This window comes from Ascidia mentula, chromosome 6, assembly GCF_947561715.1.
Source record: "Ascidia mentula chromosome 6, kaAscMent1.1, whole genome shotgun sequence".
Classification (NCBI taxonomy): Eukaryota; Metazoa; Chordata; class Ascidiacea; order Phlebobranchia; family Ascidiidae; genus Ascidia; species Ascidia mentula.
The window spans coordinates 18,419,029-18,431,932 of NC_138571.1; the positions used below are offsets into that span (position 1 = coordinate 18,419,029).

The 12,904-nt window shown below is 37.7% G+C and overlaps 3 protein-coding genes across 3 annotated transcripts; all 3 read left to right on the forward strand.

The window, feature by feature from the left end:
- Positions 1 to 7,487: 7,487 nt before the first annotated feature.
- Positions 7,488 to 8,246, forward strand: LOC145907369 (uncharacterized). Its single transcript, XM_082994786.1, has one exon. It carries the CDS (start codon positions 7,488 to 7,490, stop codon positions 8,244 to 8,246), a length of 759 nt encoding a protein of 252 aa, XP_082850912.1.
- Positions 8,247 to 9,245: 999 nt separating this feature from the next.
- LOC145907370 (putative methyltransferase DDB_G0268948) lies at positions 9,246 to 10,136 on the forward strand. The gene has a single exon (XM_082994787.1). It carries the CDS (start codon positions 9,246 to 9,248, stop codon positions 10,134 to 10,136), a length of 891 nt encoding a protein of 296 aa, XP_082850913.1.
- Positions 10,137 to 11,000: 864 nt separating this feature from the next.
- Positions 11,001 to 12,525, forward strand: LOC145907371 (uncharacterized). The gene has a single exon (XM_082994788.1). It carries the CDS (start codon positions 11,001 to 11,003, stop codon positions 11,892 to 11,894), a length of 894 nt encoding a protein of 297 aa, XP_082850914.1. The 3' UTR covers positions 11,895 to 12,525.
- Positions 12,526 to 12,904: the final 379 nt, after the last annotated feature.

The following is a 12,904-nucleotide window of genomic DNA, read 5'->3' on the forward strand; positions in this document are numbered from 1 at the left end:
AATACTTCCGTGTGTTTCAACGCACTTTTGTTTGAAAGACAACAACTGTACATAAAAGCACGTTAACACAGCAAGCTAACATATCAATTTTGCAAGATTAACTGTATGTGGGGAATCAGACATTGCAGGAGTGGCATGAATTTATATTTCATCTCATCTTCGCAGTACCTTGTGTATTTTCATTGCGCAATACTTGCTTTGTAAAAAATTATGTCGAGCTTTACAGAAAACAACCAAAAGTTTAACCATTATGAGAATACCGTATGTTTTCTTAGTGGCTGACAACTCATGTTTTACATTGCTTTAATGTAGGCCACAAATGTACTGAAGCCTTACGTATTCTCCGGCCAGGACGAACAAATAAAAGCTCGAAATAAAGATGGTCGTGCTCAGTAGTTGCTTGCAGTGCAATTAACCCAATGGTTTGACTTGTAAATGTATTGTTCAAGCTGCTAGGTGACCTATAACATTCCTATGTATCAAACGTGTAAAATATTTTGTCTTGGTTATTCTGTTGCAAATACAGCCAATTGTATTGCTTTTACATTTACTTAGAAAACACACGAGAGCAAATTTGCAGTAGAAATAAATTCCTATGAAACCACTGGGCTGATATATCAGATATATAGTTGTTACACAGTGACAAGCAGTTTTTTTCGCTAGCGTTCAATGAATTGGAGAAAACACAAGCAGAAAAAAGTTGGCCAAAAAGCATCCAAGCGTTAATGCAACGCAGAAACTCGTCAGATGGGTTGGAATGTATAATAGAGCTGTGAGATGAGCGTGCAAAAAAAGACCAGACTGCTGTCATTTTGGTTTCGCAGATGCTTAACGAAGGTTCGCAAACAGTGTTTTCAAGTTCTAAATGTGGCATGAAAAGAAATTACTCGAAACAAGCGTAATGTTTGCAGTGACAGTTTGTATACAAAACGCCGTGTGCCCGTCAATTTCTTTCAGTGCTCTTTAGAAGAAAAAAAATTTTCCTAATATCTAACTTACAGCATTTAACCTTTGACAGCATTTTTAGCAAAAAACGCCGGAGAAACAGCGCAAAGATTTTAAACTAGAAACTGAAACAAATACTTATTTAAAACAAAATGGCAAACGCTTTATATGAGGACAAAACACTTGTCAAAAATTACAGCGAATTCAGACCAAGATACGGACAACAAGTTGTAGATTGTGTTTTACAAGAAATGGAAAAGGTTTCAGGTTTAAAACCAAAATATCAACTCATGGTTGAAGTTGGTTGTGGAGGGGGACAAGCTACCAACGTCTTTGCTCCGTATTTCGACAAAGTCTTGGCTTCAGACATCAGCGAAGAGCAAATAAAAGAAGCAAAACGACAAAATCAACACCAACATGTGACGTATTACCTTGGACAAGCTGAAAGCATTTCAGTGGAAAATAAAAGTGTCGATTTGTTGCTTTCTGCCGAAGCGGTCCACTGGTTCGATTTGGATAAATTCTTTGCCGAAGCTTCACGAGTATTAAAGAAAAACGGAACATTGGCAATACTTGGTTACTGGGAACCAGAAATGGCGCCGAAAATCAATGGAATTTATCACGAGGAATTTAAAACAGTCACAAAAAGGATTTTTTCAAATATTGAACTGGATTTTGCAAACGAGCAGTTGGCAGCATACTATAACGAGATTGTGATAAAGTATGCCAACGTTTTCCGTCAAATACCGTCTGACAACAAACGTCAGTTTGAAGTGAAACAAGTTTACAATGACTGGACTCTGGCTACGGCAAAAAGCTACATGCGCTCTATGGACGTGCACAACACATACATGAAGAGAAAGTGTGCCGAAACGTTAGCAAGCAAGGGAAAAGTAACAGAGGAAGATATAAAGGAGTTTGATTTGGCAGAATTGTTTGGTAGCAGAGTGAAAGAGCAACTCGGAGTCCAGGATATCGACGACAACGATCTTCAGTTGAAAGCTGATTTTGACATATTTATGCTGGTCGCAAACAACTTGCAAGTTTGAAATACTTCCGTGTGTTTAAACGCACTTTTGTTTGAAAGACAACAACTGTACATAAAAGCGCGTTAACACAACAAGCTAAGATATTAATTTTGCAAGATTAACTGTAGGTGGGGAATCAGACATTGCAGGAGTGGCATGAATTTATATTTCATCTCATCTTCGCATTGCCGATTGTATTTTCATTGCGCAATACTTGCTTTGTAAAAATTTTTGTCAAGCTTTACAGGAAACTGCCAAAAGTTTACCAATTATGAGAATACCGTATGTTTTCTTAGCGGCTGACAGCTCATGTTTAACATTGCTTTAAATTTAGGCCACAAATGTACAGAAGCGCTACGTATTCTCTCGGCCAGAACGAAGAAATAAAAGCTCGAAATAAAGATGGTCGTGCTCAGTAGTTGCTTGCAGTGCGATTAACCCAATGGTTTGACTTGTAAACGTATTGTTAAAGCTGCCAGGTGACCTACAACGTTCTTGTATATCAAACACGTAAAATACTTTGTTTCGCTTGTTCTGTTGCAAATACAGCCAATCGCGTCGCTTTCAATTTTGCTTAAAAAACACACGAGAGCAAATTTGCAGTAGAAATATATTGCTATGAAACCACTGGGCTGATATATCAGATATATAGTTGTTACACAGTGACAAGCAGTTTTTTTCGCTATCGTTGAATTGGAGGAAACACAAGCAGAAAAAAGTTGGCCAAAAAGCATTCAAGCGTTAATGCAACGCAGAAAATCGTCAGATGGGTCAGAGTGTAAAAAAGCGCGGTGAGATGAGTGCAAAAAAGTCGAGACACAAGACAGACTGCTGTCATTTTGGCTTCGCAGATGCTTAACGAAGGTTCGCAAACAGTGCTTTCAAGTTCTTAATGTGGCATGAAAAGAAATAACTCGAAACAAGCACAATGCTGATCGTATTAGTTTGCATACGAAACGCCGGGTCTGTTAAATTCTTTCAATTCTCTTCAGGACCTACATAGGTATTAAATTGGAGAAATCCTGTTTTCAAGGCCCTCAGCTGTAATGCATCTAGCGACTGTTTCGCTTGTTTCCCAATGACCGTTGATGGGTCTTGTGACTTACATAGTGACCTAAAATTCTTCAAAGTTTAAAAGGACTTGTTGGGCCTCCTGGATGATCATATGACCAACAGGGGAGTATAAACAGCCCTGGGGGAAGAGCTTTGACACTTTTTCAGCAACTAAATTTGATGCCATTGCATAGAGAAGAGTTGGAACTTACAAAAAAATGCAAATGAGTGGGTAGTTAAACGATTCATTTTTCTGCAAAATCCAGTTCCAGTTTTTGTTGCTTTTTTCACAAAAATACTGAGTAACCAAGGGGGCAAATGAGATATTGGATGTCAAAGGCCAAGTCACCGATGACGACATGAATGCTGTAGACCTGGCAGAAGTTTTCGGCAACAAAGTAAAACAAGCTCTAGGTGTTAAGGAAATAGATGACAACGAACTTCAACTAAAGATGGAGTTTGAAATGTTTGTAATAATAGCGCATAATCTGCACTCATAAACGTCATTTGTTAACAAAATATTTCTGCTCGTTCTGTTGCAAGTTATGTGATTCTGTAAAAAGTTGTTGTTCATAAAATGTACATTAAAGTAAATCCATTACTCTCAACGAATTCAAAATATATGACGTAATCTGCCAGTTAACTACCGGATGTATATTTTCATCGGTTGGCACGTCCACTTAATAAATCGTCTCACGTCTGTGACGAAACAAACTGCACACGTGCATCAAAAAAATATCCCATGCATGCCTGAGCACAGGTGAAACGGTACGTTACGGATCATTAACCACACACGGTCAAAGTTGTTTTCGCAGCAAAAACATCGACAGTCTGCCTCCTTTCAAAAATTGAAAATGTCTTGGGAGCGTGTAAAAAAGACCAGTTCCACATGATAATGTAGTCCATTCAAAATTGTTAAAATAACACATCTCGTACATCGTGCATCGTACATCGTGCATCGTGCATCGTGCATCGTGCATCGTGCATCGTGCATCGTGCATCATAACAGTGAGGTATTCATCAGTAACAATGATCATGGCATTTAGTCTCAATATAAGTGTAAAAAGAAAATATAAATGCAAGTGAAAAGCATCAATTCTGGCGAAGCACAAGAAATTTTGAACACAAATGTGAAAAACCACTGACATAAGATATCAACGGAAACTTGTACACTTATAGCAAAACTTTTATAAATTTCAGAAACTGAACATCAACAGCACATTTGAAGCACAATGACACTCCCTCTATGTGAGGACAAACAACGATCTTCAGTTGAGAGCTGATTTTGACATATTTATGCTGGTCGCAAACAACTTGCAAGTTTGAAATACTTTCGTGTGTTTCAACGCACTTTTGTTTGAAAGACAACAACTGTAGAAAGCACGTTAACCCAACAAGCTAAGATATTAATTTTGCAAGATTAACTGTAGGTGGGGAACCAGATATTGCAGGTGTTTTGCATCTCCTTTTATATTCACATCGTCAATATTTGCATTGCGCAATAGTTGCTTAATAAACTATTCTGTCAAGCTTTACACAAAATAGCCAAAAGTTAACCCATTATGCGAATACCTAATGATTTCTTAGCGGCTAACACCTCCTGAATAACACATGCTTTCAAAATACGTCACAAATGCACCAAAGCGTTACGTATTCCCTCGGCCGGAACGAAGACATGAAAGCTCGAAATGAAGATGGATGAGAAGTTGTTGTGCGCAGTGCGATTAACCAAATGGTTTGAGTTGAATTGCTCACAAACAGTGGCAGACGATCGGCGTCAATTTTAATAAGTATAGAAGCTGACGCTTGGGCAGCATTATTATTTATTTCTGTATACATCATAATGAAAAGTCGCGGTGATTATCTACCACTCTTTTACACACAAGCCTTACAAATTCTACTACTCTTCCGCATACAACACAGCGCAGACAGACTTTTAGCTGCTGCAATGAAAAAGTCGAAGGTTTGTTCTTCGGCCAAAAATGAAGACAAAATTGGCCACAAATGCAGTCAACCTTTACCACAAAGTCGAACTTGGCAGTGCGATCTCTACTTGCAGTTAGAATTGTTTGCAAGAAGTGTGTTTGCAGAATAGATCAGACCGTTCTTAATTTTGTTTTCATATGGGACATCTAATAAACTGTAAGGTATGAGTTGGTATATGATCGGAAGTATTGCACGGCGCAAGTGCTATGTAGAAGATTTTTTAACAACAACATCAATATTTTCAAAACCTATCCTTTTTGAGAAATTCTTTGAAATTAATTGGGGTAAATGATTTCGACACTACATTTTTAACAGGATTTTGTGCTAAAACAATTGGAAAAAGGTACAATGATGCACGCTGTCTACGAAGATGAAGCGCTTGTGAAAACATACAGTGAATTCAGACCAAAATACGGACAACAAGTGGTGGATTGGGTTTTGCAAGAAATGAAAAAGGTCTCAGGTTTAAAACCCAAATATCAACTCATGGTTGAAGTTGGTTGTGGAGGGGGACAAGCTACCAACGTCTTTGCTCCTTATTTCGACAAAGGCTTCAGACATCAGTGAAGAGCAAATAAAAGAAGCAAAACGACAAAATCAACATCAACATGTGACATACTACCTTGGACAAGCTGAAAGCATTTCAGTGGAAAATAAAAGTGTGGATTTGTTGCTTTCCGCAGAATCGGTCCACTGGTTTGATTTGGGTAAATTCTTTGCCGAAGCTTCACGAGTATTAAAGAAAAACGGAACATTGGCAATACTTGGTTACTGGGAACCAGAAATGGCGCCGAAAATCAATGGAATTTATCACGAGGAATTAAAAACTGTCACAAAAAGGATTTTGTCAAATATTGAACTGGATTTTGCAAACGAGCAGTTGGCAGCATACTATAACGAACTTGCGATCAAGTTTGCCAACGTTTTTCGTCAAATACCGTCTGACAACAAACGTCAATTTGAAGTGAAACAAGTTTACAATGACTGGACTCTGGCTACGGCCAAAAGCTACATGCGCTCTATGGACGTGCACAACACATACATGAAAACAAAATGTTCTGAAACGTTAGCAAGCAAGGGAAAAGTAACAGAGGAAGATATAAAGGAGTTTGATTTGGCAGAATTGTTTGGCAGCAGAGTGAAAGAGCAACTCGGAGTCCAGGATATCGCCGACAACGATCTTCAGTTGAGAGCTGATTTCGACATATTTATGCTGGTCGCAAACAACTTGCAAGTTTGAAATACTTCCGTGTGTTTAAACGCACTTTTGTTTGAAAGACAACAACTGTACATAAAAGCGCGTTAACACAACAAGCTAAGATATTAATTTTGCAAGATTAACTGTAGGTGGGGAATCAGACATTGCAGGAGTGGCATGAATTTATATTTCATCTCATCTTCGCATTGCCGATTGTATTTTCATTGCGCAATACTTGCTTTGTAAAAATTTTTGTCAAGCTTTACAGAAAACAACCAAAAGTTAAACCATTATGAGAATACCGTATGTTTTCTTAGTGGCTGACAACCTATGTTTAACATTGCTTTAATGTAGGCCACAAATGTACTGAAGCGTTACGTATTCTCTCGGCCCGAACGAACAAACAAAAGCTCGAAATAAAGATGGTCGTGCTCAGTAGTTGCCTGCAGTGCAATTAACCCAATGGTTTGACTTGTAAATGTATTGTTCAAACTGCCAAGTGACTTTTAACATTCTTATATATCAAACATGCAAAATACTTTGTTTTGCTTGTTCTGTTGCAAATACAGCCAATTGTATTGCTTTTACATTTACTTAGAAAACACACGAAAGCAAATTTGCAGTAGAAATAAATAGCTATGAAACCACTGGGCTGATATATCAGATATATAGTTCTTACACAGTGACAAGCAGTTTTTTGTCCCTAGCGTTCAATGAATTGGAGAAAACACAAGCAGAAAAAAGTTGGCCAAAAGCATCCAAGCGTTAATGAAACGCAGAAAATCGTCAGATGGGTTGGAATGTGTAATAGAGCTGTGAGATGAGTGTGCAAAAAATGTCCAGACTGCTGTCATTTTGGCTTCACAGATGCTTAACGAAGGTTCGCAAACAGTGTTTTCAAGTTCTTAATGTGGCATGAAAAGAAATTACTCGAAACAATCGTAATGTTTGCAGTGTTAGTTTGTATACAAAACGCCGTGTGTTCGTCAATTTCTTTCAGTGCACTTAAGAAGAAAAAAAAATTCCTAATATGTAACTTACAGCATTTAACCTTTGACAGCATTTTTAGCAAAAAACGCCGCAGAAACAGCGCAAAGATTTTAAACTAGAAACTGAAACAAATACTTATTTAAAACAAAATGGCAAACGCTTTATATGAGGACAAAACACTTGTCAAAAATTACAGCGAATTCAGACCAAGATACCGACAACAAGTTGTAGATTGTGTTTTACAAGAAATGGAAAAGGTTTCAGGTTTAAAACCAAAATATCAACTCATGGTTGAAGTTGGTTGTGGAGGGGGACAAGCTACCAACGTCTTTGCTCCTTATTTCGACAAAGTCTTGGCTTCAGACGTCAGCGAAGAGCAAATAAAAGAAGCGAAACGACAAAATCAACATCAACATGTGACATACTACCTTGGACAAGCTGAAAGCATTTCAGTGGAAAATAAAAGTGTCGATTTGTTGCTTTCTGCAGAATCGGTCCACTGGTTTGATTTGGGTAAATTCTTTGCCGAAGCTTCACGAGTATTAAAGAAAAACGGAACATTGGCAATACTTGGTTACTGGGAACCAGAAATGGCGCCAAAAATCGATGGAATTTATCACGAGGAATTAAAAACAGTCATAAAAAGGATTTTTTCAAGTATTGAACTGGATTTTGCAAACGAGCAGTTGGCAGCATACTATAACGAGATTGTGATAAAGTTTGCCAACGTTTTTCGTCAAATACCGTCTGACAACAAACGTCAATTTGAAGTGAAACAAGTTTACAATGACTGGACTCTGGCTACGGCCAAAAGCTACATGCGCTCTATGGACGTGCACAACACATACATGAAGAGAAAGTGTGCCGAAACGTTAGCAAGCAAGGGAAAAGTAATAGAGGAAGATATAAAGGAGTTTGATTTGGCAGAATTGTTTGGCAGCAGAGTGAAAGAGCAACTCGGAGTCCAGGATATCGCCGACAACGATCTTCAGTTGAGAGCTGATTTCGACATATTTATGCTGGTCGCAAACAACTTGCAAGTTTGAAATACTTCCGTGTGTTTAAACGCATTTTGTTTGAAAGACAACAACTGTACATAAAAGCGCGTTAACGCAACAAGCTAACATATTAATTTTGCAAGATTAACTGTATGCGGGGAATCAGATATTGCAGGTGTTTTACATCTCTTTTTATCCACATCGTCAATATTTTCATTGCGCAATAGTTGCTTAATAAAATATTCTGTCAAGCTTTACACAAAATAGCCAAAAGTTAACCCATTATGCGAATACCTAATGATTTCTTAGCGGCTAACAGCCCCTGAATAACAAATACGTCACAAATGCACCAAAGCGTTACGTATTCCTTCGGCCGGAACGAAGACAGAAAAGCTCGAAATGAAGATGGATGAGATAATTTGTTGTTCGCAGTGCGATTAACCAAATGGTTTGAGTTGAATTGCTCACAAACAGTGGCAGACGATCGGCGTCAATTTTAAAAAGTACATAAGCTGACGATTGGGCAACATTATTATTTATTTCTATATACATCATAATTGAAAGTCACGGTGATTATCTACCACTCTTTTACACACAAGCCTTACAAATGTTACCACTCTTCGGCATACAACACAGCGCAGACAGACTTTTAGCTGCTGCAATGAAAAAGTCGAGGGTTTGTTCTTCGGCAAAAAATGAAGACAAAATCGGCCACAAATGCAGTCAACCTTTTCCACAAAGTCGAACTTGGCAGTGCGATCTCTACTTGCAGTTAGAATTGTTTGCAAGAAGTGTCTTTGCAGAATTGATCAGACCGTTCTTAATTTTGTTTTCATATGGGACATTTAATAAACTGTAAGGTATGAGTTGGTATATGATTGGAAGTATTGCACGGTGCAAGTGCTATGTAGAAGATTTTTTAACAACAACATAAATATTTTCAAAACCTATCCTTTTTGAGAAATTTTTTGAAATTAATTGGGGTAAACAATTTTGACACTACATTTTTAACAGGATTTTGTGTTGAAACAATTGGAAAAAGGTACAATGACGCACGCTGTCTACGAAGATGAAGCGCTTGTGAAAACTTACAGTGAATTTAGACCAAAATACGGACAACAAGTTGTTGATTGTGTTTTACAAGAAATGGAAAAGGTTTCAGGTTTAAAACCAAAATATCAACTCATGGTTGAAGTTGGTTGTGGAGGGGGACAAGCTACCAACGTCTTTGCTCCTTATTTCGACAAAGTCTTGGCTTCGGACGTCAGTGAAGAGCAAATAAAAGAAGCAAAACGACAAAATCAACACCAACATGTGACGTATTGCCAAGGTCGTGCCGAGGATATTAAAGTAGATGATGGAAGTGTTGATTTGCTGTTGGCAGCAGAAGCGGCTCATTGGTTTAATTTGGAAAAGTTTTTTATTGAAGCTTTCAGAGTACTTAAACCAGATGGTACATTGGCCCTCATCCACTATACATATCCGGAGGGCACACCTAAAATCAATGGTAAATACCAAGATTACCTGAGAACGGTCACCAGAAATGTTTTCGAAAAAATTTTGTTGGAAAATGCAAGCGAGCACCACAAGCAGCACTTGGAAGTCTTCAAAAACTATCCAAACATTTACAGACAAATTCCATCTTACAACACACGCCGTGTTACAGTGAAACAAACGTACGACTGGACATTCGCAAATGTGAAAGGTATGTTTAAGGCAATCGACGTTTATACAAATTACATGGAGAAAAAGAGGAATGAGATATTGGATGTCAAAGGTCAAGTTACCGATGACGACATGAAAGCTGTAGACCTGGCAGAAGTTTTCGGCAACAAAGTCAAACAAGCTCTAGGTGTTAAGGAAATAGATGACAAAGAACTTCAACTAAAGATGCAGTTTGAAATGTTTGTTATTGTGGCAAATAACCTACAATCATAAACGTCATTTGTTTACAAAATATTTCTGCTCGTTCTGTTGCAAGTTATGTGATTCTGTACAAAGTTGTTGTTCATAAAATGTGCATTAAAGTAAATCCATTACACTCAACGAATTCAAAACATATGACGTAATCTGCCAGTTGACTACCGGATGTATATTTTCATCAATTGTCACGTCCACTTAATGAATCGTCACACGTCTGTGACGAAACAAACTGCACACGTGCATCAAAAAAATATCCCATGCATGCCTGAGCACAGGTTAAACGTTACGTTAGGGGTCATTACCCGCAGGCGGTCAAAGTTGTCTTCGCAGCAAAAACATCGACAGTCTGACTCCAAAAGAGAAAATAACTTGGGGGATTTAGGTGAAGAAATGTAGTTAAGTTTCTTGGCCAAACGGTAAAAGGGTTCAGTTTATAACTTTATCAAGATACTTTGGGATTGTGATATTCCTCTCAGTATTAGGTGAGGACAATTAACTAGATTTGGAGACATCAAATAGCCAAAAAAGTTATCAAAGTGTAAAAAAGATCAGTTTTACATGTTAATTAAATTTCTATTGTTCAAAATTAAAATTGTTCAAAATAACATATCTCGTACATCGTGCATCATAACAGCGAGGTATTCATCAGTAACAATAATCATGGCATTTAGTTTCAATAAAGGGTGTAAATAGAAAATATAAATGCAAGTGAAAAGCATAAATTCTGGCGAAGCGCAAAGAATTTTTAACACAAATGTGTGGCTTGGGTCTAAAATGCTTTAGAACGACTGGCATAAGATATCTCTGGAAATTTGTATACACAAAGAATAACTTTTTTTAATTTAAGAAATTGAAAAACAGTATCACATATTAAGCACAATGACGCACGCTCTACATAAGGACAAAACACTTGTCAAAACCTACAGCGAATTCCGACCAAGATACGGGCAACAAGTTGTTGATTGTGTTTTACAAGAAATGGAAAAGGTTTCAGGTTTAAAACCAAAATATCAACTCATGGTTGAAGTTGGTTGTGGAGGGGGACAAGCTACCAACGTCTTTGCTCCTTATTTCGACAAAGTCTTGGCTTCAGACATCAGTGAAGAGCAAATAAAAGAAGCAAAACGACAAAATCAACACCAACATGTGACATATTGCCAAGGACGGGCTGAGGATATCAAAGTTGCAGATGGAAGTGTTGATTTGCTGTTAGCAGCAGACGCGGCTCATTGGTTTAATTTGGAAAAGTTCTTTGCTGAGGTTTCAAGGGTTCTCAAAAAAGAAGGCATGTTAGTTTTAATTGGATATTCTGCACCAACGATGATTCCCAGTATAAAAGGAAATATGAAGAACCACTTTGGGTTGTTTATACAAAACCTCCTGGAAGAAACAGTAGCAGCATTCAAGGATGATCATGTGGATAAACGTAGAGAATGTGTTCTCAAATATAAAAATATATACGACAAAATTCCTACCGACAAGAAACAACGATTCGAAGTAAAACAAACGGAACAGAATTGGAGTTTGGCGACAGCAAAGGGTTTGTTACGATCTAGTGCAATATATCCACCTTACATGGAGAGAAAACGTAAAGAAATACTGGAAAACAAGGGAGAAGTAACAGAGGAAGACATGAGAGATGTGGATTTGGCAGAAATATTCGGGAAAACTGTCAAACAAAAGTTGGGAGTTCCCACCTTGAAAGATGAAGATTTACATTTGATCGCGCAGTATGAGTTTTTCATACTAACTGCAACTGGTCTAAAAGCCTAGTCTGTAATATGTGGGAAATGTTAAACCAATCTGAAACCATTGATAAGCACAACATTTCAATCCCAAGTGCAAATGCAAAAATAATATGTACATAATTTATATTGGTAAATTTGTATGCCTACGTTTTTCCTCAAATACCATCTGACAACAACCTCGATTTGAAATGAAACAAATTTACAGCGACTGGACTCGGACAACTGCTAATAGCTGATTTTGACATATTTAAGTCCGAAATACTTCTGTGTGTTTAAACCCTTTTTGTTTAGAAGACATCAACTGTATACATAAAAATCACGTTAACTCAACAAGCTAAGATATTAATGTTGCAAGATTTACTCGAGGTGCAGGAGTGGTATTTACTTATATTTTATCTTATCTTCACAGTGCAGATTGTATTTGCATTGCGCAATACTTGCTTTGTAAAATATTCTGTCAAGCTTGACACAAAACTGCACATCAAGAGAAGACCGTATATTTTCGTCGCGGCCGAAACCTCATAACTATAACATTTGCTTCTGAAATAGCGTTACGTATAAGCCATACCGAAAACAACTTGAAAGAAAGATGGATGTCCTCAGTAGCAGCTTGCTGTGCAATTAACCCAATGGTTTGACCTTTAAACGTTGTGTTAAATATGTCAGGTGGCTTACACCATTTTTATGTGCCACACATGTAAAATACTTTGTTTCGCTTGTTCTGTTGCAAATACAGCCAATCGTATTGCTTTTACCTTTACTTAGAAAACACACGAGAGCAAATTTGCAGTAGAAATAAATAGCTATGAAACCACTGGGCTGATATATCAGATGGCTCTTACACAGTGACAAGCGGTTTTTGTTGCTGGCGTTCAACGAACTGGACGAAGCAGAAGCAGAAAAAAATTGGCCAAAAATGCATCCAAGCGGTAATGCAACGAAAAACATCGTCAGATGGCTCACAATGTATTCTAACCACGGTGGGTGAGTGTTCAAAAAGTGTTGAGACACAAGACAGACTGCTGTCATTTTGGC

Coding starts and splice junctions, on each gene's coding strand:
- LOC145907369 (XM_082994786.1), top strand. CDS start 7,488: ATGGTTGAAGTTGGTTGTGGAGGGGGACAAGCTACCAACGTCTTTGCT.
- LOC145907370 (XM_082994787.1), top strand. CDS start 9,246: ATGACGCACGCTGTCTACGAAGATGAAGCGCTTGTGAAAACTTACAGT.
- LOC145907371 (XM_082994788.1), top strand. CDS start 11,001: ATGACGCACGCTCTACATAAGGACAAAACACTTGTCAAAACCTACAGC.